At 36.1% G+C, this 11740-nt stretch overlaps 1 protein-coding gene across 2 annotated transcripts; it reads right to left on the bottom strand.

Moving 5' to 3' along the window:
• Positions 1 to 559: 559 nt before the first annotated feature.
• Positions 560 to 9162, bottom strand: LOC120086264. 2 transcript variants are annotated; one of them, XM_039042812.1, is made up of 16 exons: positions 8702 to 9162; positions 8330 to 8440; positions 7934 to 8101; positions 7365 to 7664; positions 7149 to 7234; positions 6229 to 6313; positions 5931 to 6143; positions 5406 to 5465; positions 4332 to 4411; positions 3720 to 4039; positions 3539 to 3630; positions 3333 to 3459; positions 1924 to 3077; positions 1559 to 1860; positions 1041 to 1208; positions 560 to 934 (listed from the first exon to the last, which is right to left on the bottom strand). In XM_039042812.1, exons 1-16 carry the CDS (start codon positions 8960 to 8962, stop codon positions 823 to 825), a joined length of 3639 nt encoding a protein of 1212 aa, XP_038898740.1. In that variant the 5' UTR covers positions 8963 to 9162; the 3' UTR covers positions 560 to 822. The 2 variants fall into 2 exon arrangements, with proteins under 2 accessions (XP_038898740.1, XP_038898741.1); XM_039042813.1 differs by having other exon boundaries at positions 8330 to 8437.
• Between the last annotated feature and the right edge of the window lie 2578 nt (positions 9163 to 11740).

The following is an 11740-nucleotide window of genomic DNA, read 5'->3' as shown; positions in this document are numbered from 1 at the left end:
AAAATTGATGGCTTCCATTTTAGAAGTGCATTTCTCCTTAAAATCCACGAATCCATTAGACACAATTGAAAATTGAAATTTTCATTAGACAATTTAAATTTATATCTAAAAATCAATTAATTAAAAAATGACATTTGCCAAAAATAATTGAAATTTAAGGAACCTACCCTTTTTGAAGTTAAGATACCAAATAGATACTAATCTCAAAGTTGAGACAAAAAATTGATGGATTGATTTGTGTGTTCAGTCCTGCTACTCATTTACAGCTGTAAAACCCAATTTCACATTTTTACGATTTACCACTGCATGTGCCAACCAAATTGTGAGTAATAGTCAATTAGGAACCAACTTTCAAAACTACAAAACATTTGTGTGGACAACGACGCAATCAACCAAATTGTGAGTAATAGTCAATTAGGAACCAACTTTCAAAACTACAAAACATTTGTGTGGACGACGCAATCAAGTTCATGGAAAATGCGAATGTTCCTATCATGTCGAGGAAATTTCTTTTTAGGATTTTAAATCAAGGCAAAAAAAAAGTGATAATCTGGACAAATTTGTTGTTAAATACAGATTTTCTATTAATTACTGCTATAAGTTACAAAAACAATCAGTGTAAGCAAGCTTGATTATGATGGGAGGCAATTTAATCACAAGCATAAACGACCTACAAACCTAATCTAAATGCAATCGAGACCTCCCTCTCAACAGCCTTATTGAGCTATTTCCTAGAGCTATTCATCGTATCATAGTAACATAAAGGTGTTAGTGAATTCTACCTTGTTAGCATTCCTTGGGAATGAATTGCTGAAGATAGCATTAACATCCTTGAATATCTTTGTATGGAAGGTTAGATTGTCCCAGCAATGTTATATCTTCAGGGGAGAACAGATGAGAACCAGTACTCAAGTAATGTCGCGCAATTCTTCCCCTACATTACAAATCAATCAAGAACAATGAAGGGGTTGTAAAAGGTAAAAGTGTTTATTAAAAATGTGCAAGGAAGCCTGTTCTCAATTCTTGTTATAGGTACAAACCTTCGTCTTTTTGTCTTGTCAGGGCCTTTTGATAGACGCAAAGTTTCTGATCTTGAAATGCAGCGCAATGAAGAAAGATATTCGAAGAATCGAACACCTTTCAGTGACAAATAAGATCTGTCTGGAGCTACCTGCTGAATTACATCGAAGAGGCGTGATTTCATATCTCTGCACAGAAGACATTCAGAACCATGAGAAAAAGAACCAGCCCACTTAGAACAGGTGTGAGAAGATTTGCTTCAACAGGGAATGTGAAACTGAATCTGTAAACTATGTTGTCAGTCTTTTAAAAATGCTAATTTTGTTTTTGGAAAATCTGAGAATTACCATTACCATAGATTTTTTCTTTAAAAAAAAATGCACATCTTCGTTCTGTCATCTTACGTAGTCAAATAGGATTTTGAAGGAGTCTATGTGTTCCCCATGATATTAGATAACCTAGGTCAGCCAGCTGGAATCCTAATCATCCTAGCAGCTATTCAAAAAAATCCATGTGAAAGGAGATTTCAGTGTCTTACCTCTCTGGCATATTACTGTTTCCTGGAAGGCTGAGTTTCAAAATCTTCGTAGTGGAGGAGTTTTCCATCATATTATGCCTCAATAGTTTACCCAATGCTGCTGGATTAGTTGCAGAGGCTAGCATTTCTGATACGATATCCACACTGCTACCAAAGCCTACACGAGAACCCGTGGTAGCAATATCATTTGCAATGACGCTAAATCCATGCTGAGCAATTGTAGATGCCATCTGCAATTGCTCACCTCCCCAGGAGAATGAGTCTGATTCCTCGGATACAAATGTTGGCATCTCAAACATATCCTAAAAAGAAATATAGTTAACATTATGGGAGTATTCGTGATATACACAATTTAAAGCACTTACTTGTGGCCGGCAGGAAGAAAGCAGGTCCGCATCTGAAATTAGATGGCTCATTCTATGAACTAGTTCGATGATCTGAAAAGTTTCTTTTTTTTCTGGCGGGACATGATGTCCTAGAAGATCTAAGTGACCAAGGCGAAATTGTTTCCACAATTCTTGCACTGAATCACCCAAAACTTTCAGTTCAGGTTTCTCTACAAACTTGGACTTGTTAAAGTCTATACGGCTGCACTCATCCATCACAGGATACCCTCTGATATTGTTTTCCATATGTCCATTACAAGAAAATCCTTCCGTCTCTTGGCAAGATAAATTAAATATGTTGCAAGTATCTTCCAAAACAGCTGTAGTTTCTTGTACAGTATGTGTAGGTGAACCAAAACTATTGGCTTCAACTGCTAACACATTCTGAAAAAGCTCATCCATAGAAACTTCTAGACTGGCACCAGCATCACCATGAGATACCATTTGGGGAAACAACTGCATATCATGAATTTCCGTCTCAGGAACAAAAATTGATTCTGGTACGTATGAGGTAGTGACAGACATGGACATCTCATTCACACCTATACCCCCTGCAGTTTCTGAACTTGGATAATGATCTTCAACAGTATTATTTGCCATATGATAAAGCAGCCCATTTAATGGGCTTGAGTAATTTGGAGATATCTGATGGTGAGATGATAATATACCGTCATCTTTATTTGGTACTAGAGAACATTCCTTGTTGATAGGAACATCTTCAGAGTCAGAAGACACCACTATATCCAGCCTTCTTCGGTGCTTCTTCCTAGGTAAAGGAATAGGGGTTCCTGAAATATCAGAACACTCGTGTGCAGCATTAAACTCAACTGCAAATTCATTGTGATCTTGAATCGAGCCATTCCTACTCAACATTGCTGCCTTCTTGGCTTCTAAAAGATAGGTGTCTTCATAATTCTGGTAGTGTAGACCATTCTGCATTCCCTTGTCATAAAATTCACCTTCACTTGCCTCCAACAAGCAAGTCGTTTCCATTCTTAATAACGACATTGTTATCTCTTTGTCAACTAGCTCTGATAACTGAGACGGGAAACTCCATGGCATCATCGCCGGCAGTATCTGATGGCCAGCATCAATATCGAATGAAAGTGAGCCATACTTTTTCTGAATTTTATCTGCATGATAAAATACATCCATCAGATAAATGATCAAAAGAATTAAAAATCATTTCAAATCTCTCTCCAAAAACACCAGGACCTGCATTTGATGAAGCTATAATCTTGTTTCAATTAAAGCATCGCATAGGCCAATAATAGTAAGGAAAACTCAGGAATGGTAGAAGAGTAGAGATTGTGTGGGTGGGTAGGGATGTTGGGGCATAGTTGCACGTTCAAATTGCATTGTATATGTGCTTGGAAAGCAAGACTGACCTCTAAATCTTGTACCCTGGCACCAGAACTGAAGATGCATAATGGTTTTCCGTATATCTTTGTGGCAACAATGAATAATGCGCTCAAGTAAGCATGGTTGGATGCTGACTCCTTCAGCAGTACAAATCTGAAAGGGAAGCAATAATGAATCGGGTGAATGGAAATTCAAGTGATATGTCATTAGTAGAGAAGCCAGAAGCACACACCTTATATAAATGGCTAAGTAGTTCCATTGATGATGGTCGGTTAAAAGAGACCTGTAGCCTATTCAAATTATCAGGGAGAACAGGATCGCTACCTATAGTTCAAGAATAAAACAAGAATGATTCATTGTAAACTGTAAAATTCCTACAACATGAAGTCAATTCCACAAGTAAGCCCTCTTACTGTTGCTGGTCAAAACTATGGGTCCCTTCCCCGTGTCAGCAATCTCTTGAATTGCAGAAATAAAACCACGATCCTCAAGAAAAATGATATCCACATCCTCTAAAAGAATTAAAGGCTTAGCTTCACCTTGGTTGCTGAGGCTTTCGGATGCGATGTATTCAAATTCTCCAGCACCTTTAAAGTAATCTTTAGAATCATCGTCTGATAAAGGGATGAGTTCAATCACCTCACTAGCTAAACATTTGGCTGCTGTACTCTCTTGAAAAGAGGAACATTTCTCAATAAAACTGTTCCTTGATCCCTGGGAATTTTTTACTGACCTATAAGATACCACCTTTTTTCAGTCAATTCTGAAAAGGATTTATGGCCAGCAAAAATAAGAAATTGACAAAGAGCTACTATGATGGTTGAACCATATCAAAATGGACATGCAGGCATAAATTAATGCTCTTTTTTGAAGGAGAAATTAGTAATAAATATGCACCAGACATTGAAATTTACTTTTCTTAAGTAGTAACCAGAATCATGCAGAATGAGCAATATATATCATAGAGTTTAAGAAAGAAACTATAACATGGAGGGAATCTAAGCCAAAATTTAAATAGTACGGACCATTTTAGCTGATGAGATTGTAAAGCCTCTCCAATCATCTGCTTGAGAACAGCTCCTGATCGAATAACAGATGCACTGAACTGAAGGACAATATAATAGTCACGGTAAAGTTTTTTTATATATATAATATTTATATTTTTAATCTATTAAGCAAAAAAGGAGTTACTACAGAGGATGTGGGTAGAGAATACCACCACCATAAGGAATTTATTGCAGGAAAAAGCCATAACTAACCAAGTTTAAACACGAGAATCATGTTTTTTAAAATTAAAAATCAAAGTCCCTTGATTTCTTTGTATCCATAAAAGCAATAATAGAAGTGCAAAAGTCACAAAAGGTACTCCAATCAAGCTGGAAAAGGTGCAAAGTTACAGAAACTATTCAAAGAAATTCCATTTTGTCACAAGAAGCTCATTTATTTATCAATAAAAATTACAACAAAAGCTCTCAACATGGATCTTGGCTGAAAGGCATACCAAAATATTCGTTAAGAAAAACTACACTTTGGCTACAAACTGATGCGGGAAAGTTGTTTTTGGAGTTTCATCAAGAAGATGAAATCAATACAATAAAGAGCCCAGTTTTAAGCCAATTAAGGATATCTTAAGGTTTTGAAGGCAAGGGAACAAAGTATAAGGCAACATCAATTTAGAAGTAATAGGAATGAGATTCAAAAAAAGTGGACTAAGTGATGGTACAGAATTTTTCAGGAGTCAAAATCACCCCATCTTGGTTAGAACTAAGACCAAGCCACTGCAATTTTATCTCTAAGTCCAATCAAATTGTCAAGTTCTCTTCCAAAGTGGTTCCTCCTAAACCCCAAGTCCCAATTTAGACATAGTTAACTTTCTAGATGGTTTCTTACATTGTCTTGATCTCTGATAGATGAAATCTATAGTCATTTGATTAGTTAGAAAGCCAATTTTCCATACATGAAGGATATTCCCCAACATATCAACAAAATTAAAGGCTCCTGTATCATTTTGATCCCAAAACAACATCATTCAAATTTAGCAGCAGCAAATTACATATTTAAATTCAGAAACCATCGTTGTGATGCCAAAGTAGCATTACCTCAAAAACCCTGAAACCATGCTCTTCAGCACAAGCATAAATCGCTGCAGATTTCCCACTCTGCAACCATATGGAAATATTTTAACCAAAGAGAAAAATCATGAACAGCAAGGAGAATAAGTTCCCACATTCATAAATAATAACCTGCAACCTTAAGAGAGATAAGGAAGTAATTATAATATATTGCACAGTTTAGATGGAGAATAACAATGGACTCTCCTAAAAATTACTTCCCAGAGGTAACAGAATATTAAGAGCTCAATTAAAGAGGCGAGCAAGAAAATCCAATTTAACTGTAAACCAAATAAACCACCAACTTGAAATTCAAAGAAATCTATGAAGTTGCTGTAGGAGGAAGAAACTGAAACAAAGACTTACATTTTTCTTCTTTTAAAAAAGAAAAAAAAAAAAAGAAACAAGACTTCTCATTGATAAAATGAAAAGAGACTACACTAAAAAAATACAATGAAACAAAACAAAAGAAAGCATAAAACTATCAGGTGATACATGTGAGTTTCTGCATACCCCAGAAGATCCTGTGACAAGGAGAACATTTGTCAGACTATCCTTTCCATCTGGACTTTCATAGTCAGAATCACTCTGAGAACAGTAACCATCGTTATCTTGCTTCTGGAACTTATTCCCTCCACCAAAATCTTTGTTGTTCTGTGAATTTCTTTCATACCAGAGGTGTAGCCACTCACTCAAGAACTTGACTGATTCAAGATTACCACATACCTGCAAAACCATGTGTCAAGGAATGGATAATAGAAGAAAACAGATACCAGAAAGCTTTGTTGCTAAAACAGATTTGGTACCCAACCTCCATAGCCATCTTCGGCTGATATTTGTATGTCCATAAGCAATTTTTGGGACGGCTTTGACAACGAAGGTAGTAGGACTGCATTCTATTTTAACAAAACAATTGTTAAAATTGCAGTATCAAATAATAGGAGAGAAGCAAGAAGAAAATTAAGCATCCATGGTTTGAGGAAAAGCATAATCATCTCTTCAGACAGCAAAGATACCTATTGAAAACTACCACTGAAATGTTCAAACATTTAGAAAAGCAAGGAGCCAATCATAAGGATGAATGATGCATTAACCAAACAACAATAATGTAATCCAAGACATAACAAAATTATGAAGGTATAGAACTATGAGCTCCCTCATGAATCGACCTCACTTCAAGTTTGCTTATCAGTAGTAGTAATAAACTGACAGCAGCAATTTAATAAGCTGAAGTAACCAAATTATATATTAAAAATCCCATTCCCTTAGATGGAGAATATTATACTTGTGAAAAGAACAAGTGAAATGAGCACATATTTGCAGGCAGCATCATATACTGAAGCCATAAATCTTGGCAGCACTCAAATCATAGCTCAACAGCTCTACATATCATGCTTCTTCCACCTCTCACATCAATTAATTCCCACGGTAATATAAAAAGAAAGATTTGCTATAAAAAAAGAGGCAGGGAAAGATGGGGGAATATACTAACATTCAACCCACAACCCACAACATGCAAAACTTTAAACTAAGTTGTAGAACCTCAAATTTTCTAGTAAGAAAGTTTATTGTTTCTGGAGTTTAAACTAGAAGTATGGAACTGGTAGCATTTGACATCATAATTAAGGCAGGCAGAGTGAGAAGGAAGGGGGGTAAATGTAAATCAAACTCGTGGTTCTCTAAAAACAAGAAGAGCGACCAAAGAACTTAATAGTTCATAATAGTAATGACCTGTCCTCAAGAAATCTATTTTGATGCTCAAGAATTGGCCTTGCTTCAGAATCACTAAGCCCGCGTGTTTTATTCAGGTTATCATCCTGACAATAATTCATGAGAAAGAGATGATAAGCTCAAGAGAAGATGTTTGCAGTACAACTTGAAGTTGAAACGAGTTCAATAAAGTAGAGAAAGAAGGAAAGAAACATTTGAATTCAGGATGAAATATACCATTTCTGCACTACTTGGGAGGTGATGCAGCATTATTTCCTTGTCAGCATCCACACTGTATACAGTTGACATTAACTCTTTAATGCCTTCTTGATTGATGGAATTATGATCCATGGGCTCCTCAATTGTACCAGGAGTAGAATCGGAGGGTGGCAACACAATTGGAAGGTCATCTAAACTTAAAGACTTAACAGAGCCTTCAAATACTGATGAAGAAGCTTCTTGTAATGAATGGCCATTATGTATACTATTTCTGTCAGTGAAAGTCCAGTTTTTCCAGTCTGGAGATAGTTCATCATCCTGCATGGTATTATAAAAAAAATCACCCTGGATGAAAAACAAAAGATCTACTATTCAACATTTTGAGGAGAGTGCTTAGTCAAGAGCAGTGGGCTACCAAAGCGTTAAATATGTATTATTAGATAGTACTATCATACAGACATATTTACATAATAACTTGAGATGCTCCGAGTTTTTCTTGCATCCACTAAACTTCACAAATGATCGTCTGTGACAGCACTTTATATTTTTTGCAGCTTGACATAGAGTTAAGTCGAGAAAAAACATACCCCAGTTCCTTCATAGACGTGGATAGGATAACAATCAGTTCTACTTTCCTTTTTCTCAACAGTACACCCTCTCTCTGCCGATTGAGTTGACTCTTGATTTTTCTTCCCTGCTTTTAGGGATGAAAAGAAGGGATGTATTTGCCTTCCAGCAAACATCCGTGAATTTTCCTGATCATACGAATAAGGGCTTAGAGCTGGAGATTTAATTACTTAATGTATTAAACAAAGATACATGCAATAATCACTTCATACACAAACTCCTAATTTACGGGTGGAAATTCCAAAACCGACATATACACTCAAATCTCTACGAGTAGCACATCATGAGAACACAATAGCAACTAATAGAACAAAAATTCATCATGTAAGAGCGCAACAACAAACTATAAAACTGACCTCCCTAGTCATTTTGGCCTCCAGACGCAAGTCGGGAATTGTTGGAGTTGCCTCTTCAAAATGCAAAATTTTCTTTGGCGTCAAGTTTACTGCTCGCTTTTCCTTCGCCTGCTGTATATAAAACGTAATTATTTCATCTTCGATGTGATTATAGTTTGATGTAGAGGTGTAGACCTTTTCCAATTTGAATTTCCCAAAAAAAGGCATATCATATATCGTATTTCAATACCTAATTCCAGCATTATCCCAATTCCCAACACAAGCATCGAGTAATTTAGCCTAATTGAACTATTCATGCTACAACTATTCTCAAGCATATGGACAACCATTATGAAACTAGAGTAGCAATTTATCTAATTAAATCCAATTCACCTTCTTTGAGCTTCGTGATTGAGGCGTTGCCTTCCCCTTCGACTTCCTTTTCTTCTTGCCCTGACTCCCGCATAATTCCTCCTCCTCGCCGCAATTGTTCTCCTCCTCTTGATCGATTCCATTCTCCTCCTGTTCTTGAGGCTTGTGAGGAAGCAACGTAGACTGTACCAGTTTCCGGCGAACACTCCGGAGCTCCCGTTTTCCAGTCTCAGTGGCGCCAACTTCCGTCACATTCCCCGATTGCTCAGCCGGAGTCTCCATGAATCTACGCCCAATTGTGAATGATCTGATGGCTGAAAATTGGGAACTAGGGTTTTGAGAGAATTGGAGAATCAGAGAGTGAGCTTAAGCATTGTTCGTAACGAAACGTGATCCGAAGTACAACAGGAACCTCGGAGGGGAAAAGGAAACATAAAATTGGAGGGAATCACCTCGTTTGTTCCCGCGCTCGCGATGATAATCTTTTAATATCCATATCTTAATTAACTTCGTATTAATTAAATCTATAGTTTGTTTCTAATGATACTAATTAGTAATAAATAATAATAATAATAAGATCTCCCAAACTTATCTTATATTTACATTTTATTTTTTAACAATAAAAATCTAGCGAGATTCATGGAATAGAGGAAATCGATGATATTCGTTTAAATTCTAAATGCTGGGTTTGTGTGTGTGTTTTTGGGAATTAGGAAAAAGATATAGATGTTGGATTAGGAAAAATTAGGATAATATTGTAGTTTTTTAAACTATTTATAAAAATGTGGTTGTTTCAAAACAATTTAGAAAAATATTGTACTTTTTTTTTTTATTTAGTTTGTCGAGTCTTGGAAACTCGAGTCTTCAAATTTCGACAAGTCTAAATCGAATTTTGAAGACTCGACTTCCATAATTTTTTTTTCCATTATGTTATTTTAATATTACACCTCCCTTTGTTATTATTTTTTATCATCATCTTCTTAACTTAACTCTAAAAAATATCATATCCAATAATATTTCATTCACGTTTTCTTCCATAATTTAAAAATAATAAAGTGTAAATTAAAATATTCATATTAATACAACTATTATCTCATTTATATAAAAATAATTTAAAAAATCAATGTGTCCCACAAGGCGGACGTCGTCGATTTCGAGCTGATTGTCATCATCGACTTCGAACTTGAGGTTGTTCTGGTTCCTCTTGATGTTGCTCCGGTCCCTGTGCAGGTGCTTCATAATATGAAGATGATGGATCAGCCTCTGAATCATAATATCTTGAACTAAATGCTGGCATAATCATCAGGCTAATATAATCAGTTTGACTCTGTGTCTATATCACAAGGGATAATTCTTCCACGTTGTGAGCAACCTCATCAAACTTATTTTATTCTTCTCAAATAGGTCCTCTATGTCTATGAGCTGGTGGAGGAACAATATCTATATCGTACATATAATATATCTCCTCCATATAGTTTTGGTTGTCACTATATATAGCAAGAACCTGGTTTGGATCATTCGCAGCATCACGGAATCTTTTGTTGTTCAATCTCTGTGAATTGTAAAACAATTAGATAATATTTAAAATAAATTTATATTAAAAATAATTATATAATATTCATTTATTTACCAGATGACCCACATCTGCTCCCATATGAGTAATGTATCGTCTTGTGATATTAATATACCAGTTGATGTAGTTTTGAGTGACATACCTGTCAAACTGCTCAGTAGAAACCCTCACTACAATAAACTTTGCACGATAGTGCCATCGCACTACCAAACGTACAACTTTTTCAGACCAATCTCCAGTTCTTAAGTCAATGTCATGCAGTAGGGGTTTAGTATTACAAGGCGATGGGACATCTTGCTGAAAACCAGATTGTCTCGTTACCCTGTCAGGAAGATGTCACTCACCAATGTGAAAACATATGAGAAGACTTATCGTCCGCCGTATGTCTTGACCATTTGTACATAAATTGGGCAAAGTGTGCATAACAAGTTTGTAAGGCTCCCAAATAACCTGAAACACTATTATATTGAAAAACATTAAAGACAAATACAATAAAAATCTGTATAAAATAATCAATCTGGTTCAGTATTAATGTACCTTATCAGGTTGAAACAGATCAAACATGTAACTATACTGGCTGACTACATGTGTAGTTGTCATAGTCACGCAAAATTTGTCTCTCCACCTAAATTTTTAAATTGATAATTTAGATTATGAATTAACTAGATCAGTCATATAAAAATTAAATTGAATTAAAATAACATACCGAGAATCATAGGCTCGTCCAGCTAACTGAGCATCATTTACATGTTGTGGTTGTGGAGCCATTGTTGGAAATCGCTCACAAGCCCATAGTTGTAAAAGTATCAGAGGCTTAGCTATCTCGTGAACTTCATATTTGGTTGTTTTGCACAGTTGTCCATACAACTATGTCAAACATGCTCCACTCCAAGAATATTGTCCCGCATCATAGAGGTCAGCTAACAATGACAGGAACATCAAGTGAACAAAATGACTTGATTTGTCGGAAAACAAACTTCCACCTATCATTTGCAGTATATATACTCGTGCATATCTCATGACGGTTTCCTCATCTGCATCATCGTCAAGCTCATGGAATTGTGTCCCTAACCATATTAAACTTAACCTTGATCCTTTAATTTTGTCGACAGATAGGGTCACACCGAGGTACAGTTGACAGATTTGTTACCAATAATCATACATCACTCCGGAGACTGGCTCACCGTCAACAGGTAACCAGAACAACACTTCTATGTCCTGTAGAGTGATAGTGCACTCTCCAATGGAAATATGAAATGTACGCGTCTTAGGCATCCATCTCTCAACCAATGTTGGGATAAGATACCAATCTAACTGAATAAATTCTAATATGGCAACCCCATAAAATCCAGATGTACGAAGTAGCGGTAGTATTTAAAGGTGGAGTGGGATAGTGCGCTGAACAACTGCCTCTCGACGTCTGCAATATATTTTGCCGATGTTACGATCTTGCTATACAGCGGTTGATCGATGAATGGATTGGTCGT

Source organism: Benincasa hispida, chromosome 9, assembly GCF_009727055.1.
Source record: "Benincasa hispida cultivar B227 chromosome 9, ASM972705v1, whole genome shotgun sequence".
NCBI lineage: Eukaryota > Viridiplantae > Streptophyta > Magnoliopsida > Cucurbitales > Cucurbitaceae > Benincasa > Benincasa hispida.
This window is presented reverse-complemented; position numbering and strand designations above follow the sequence as displayed.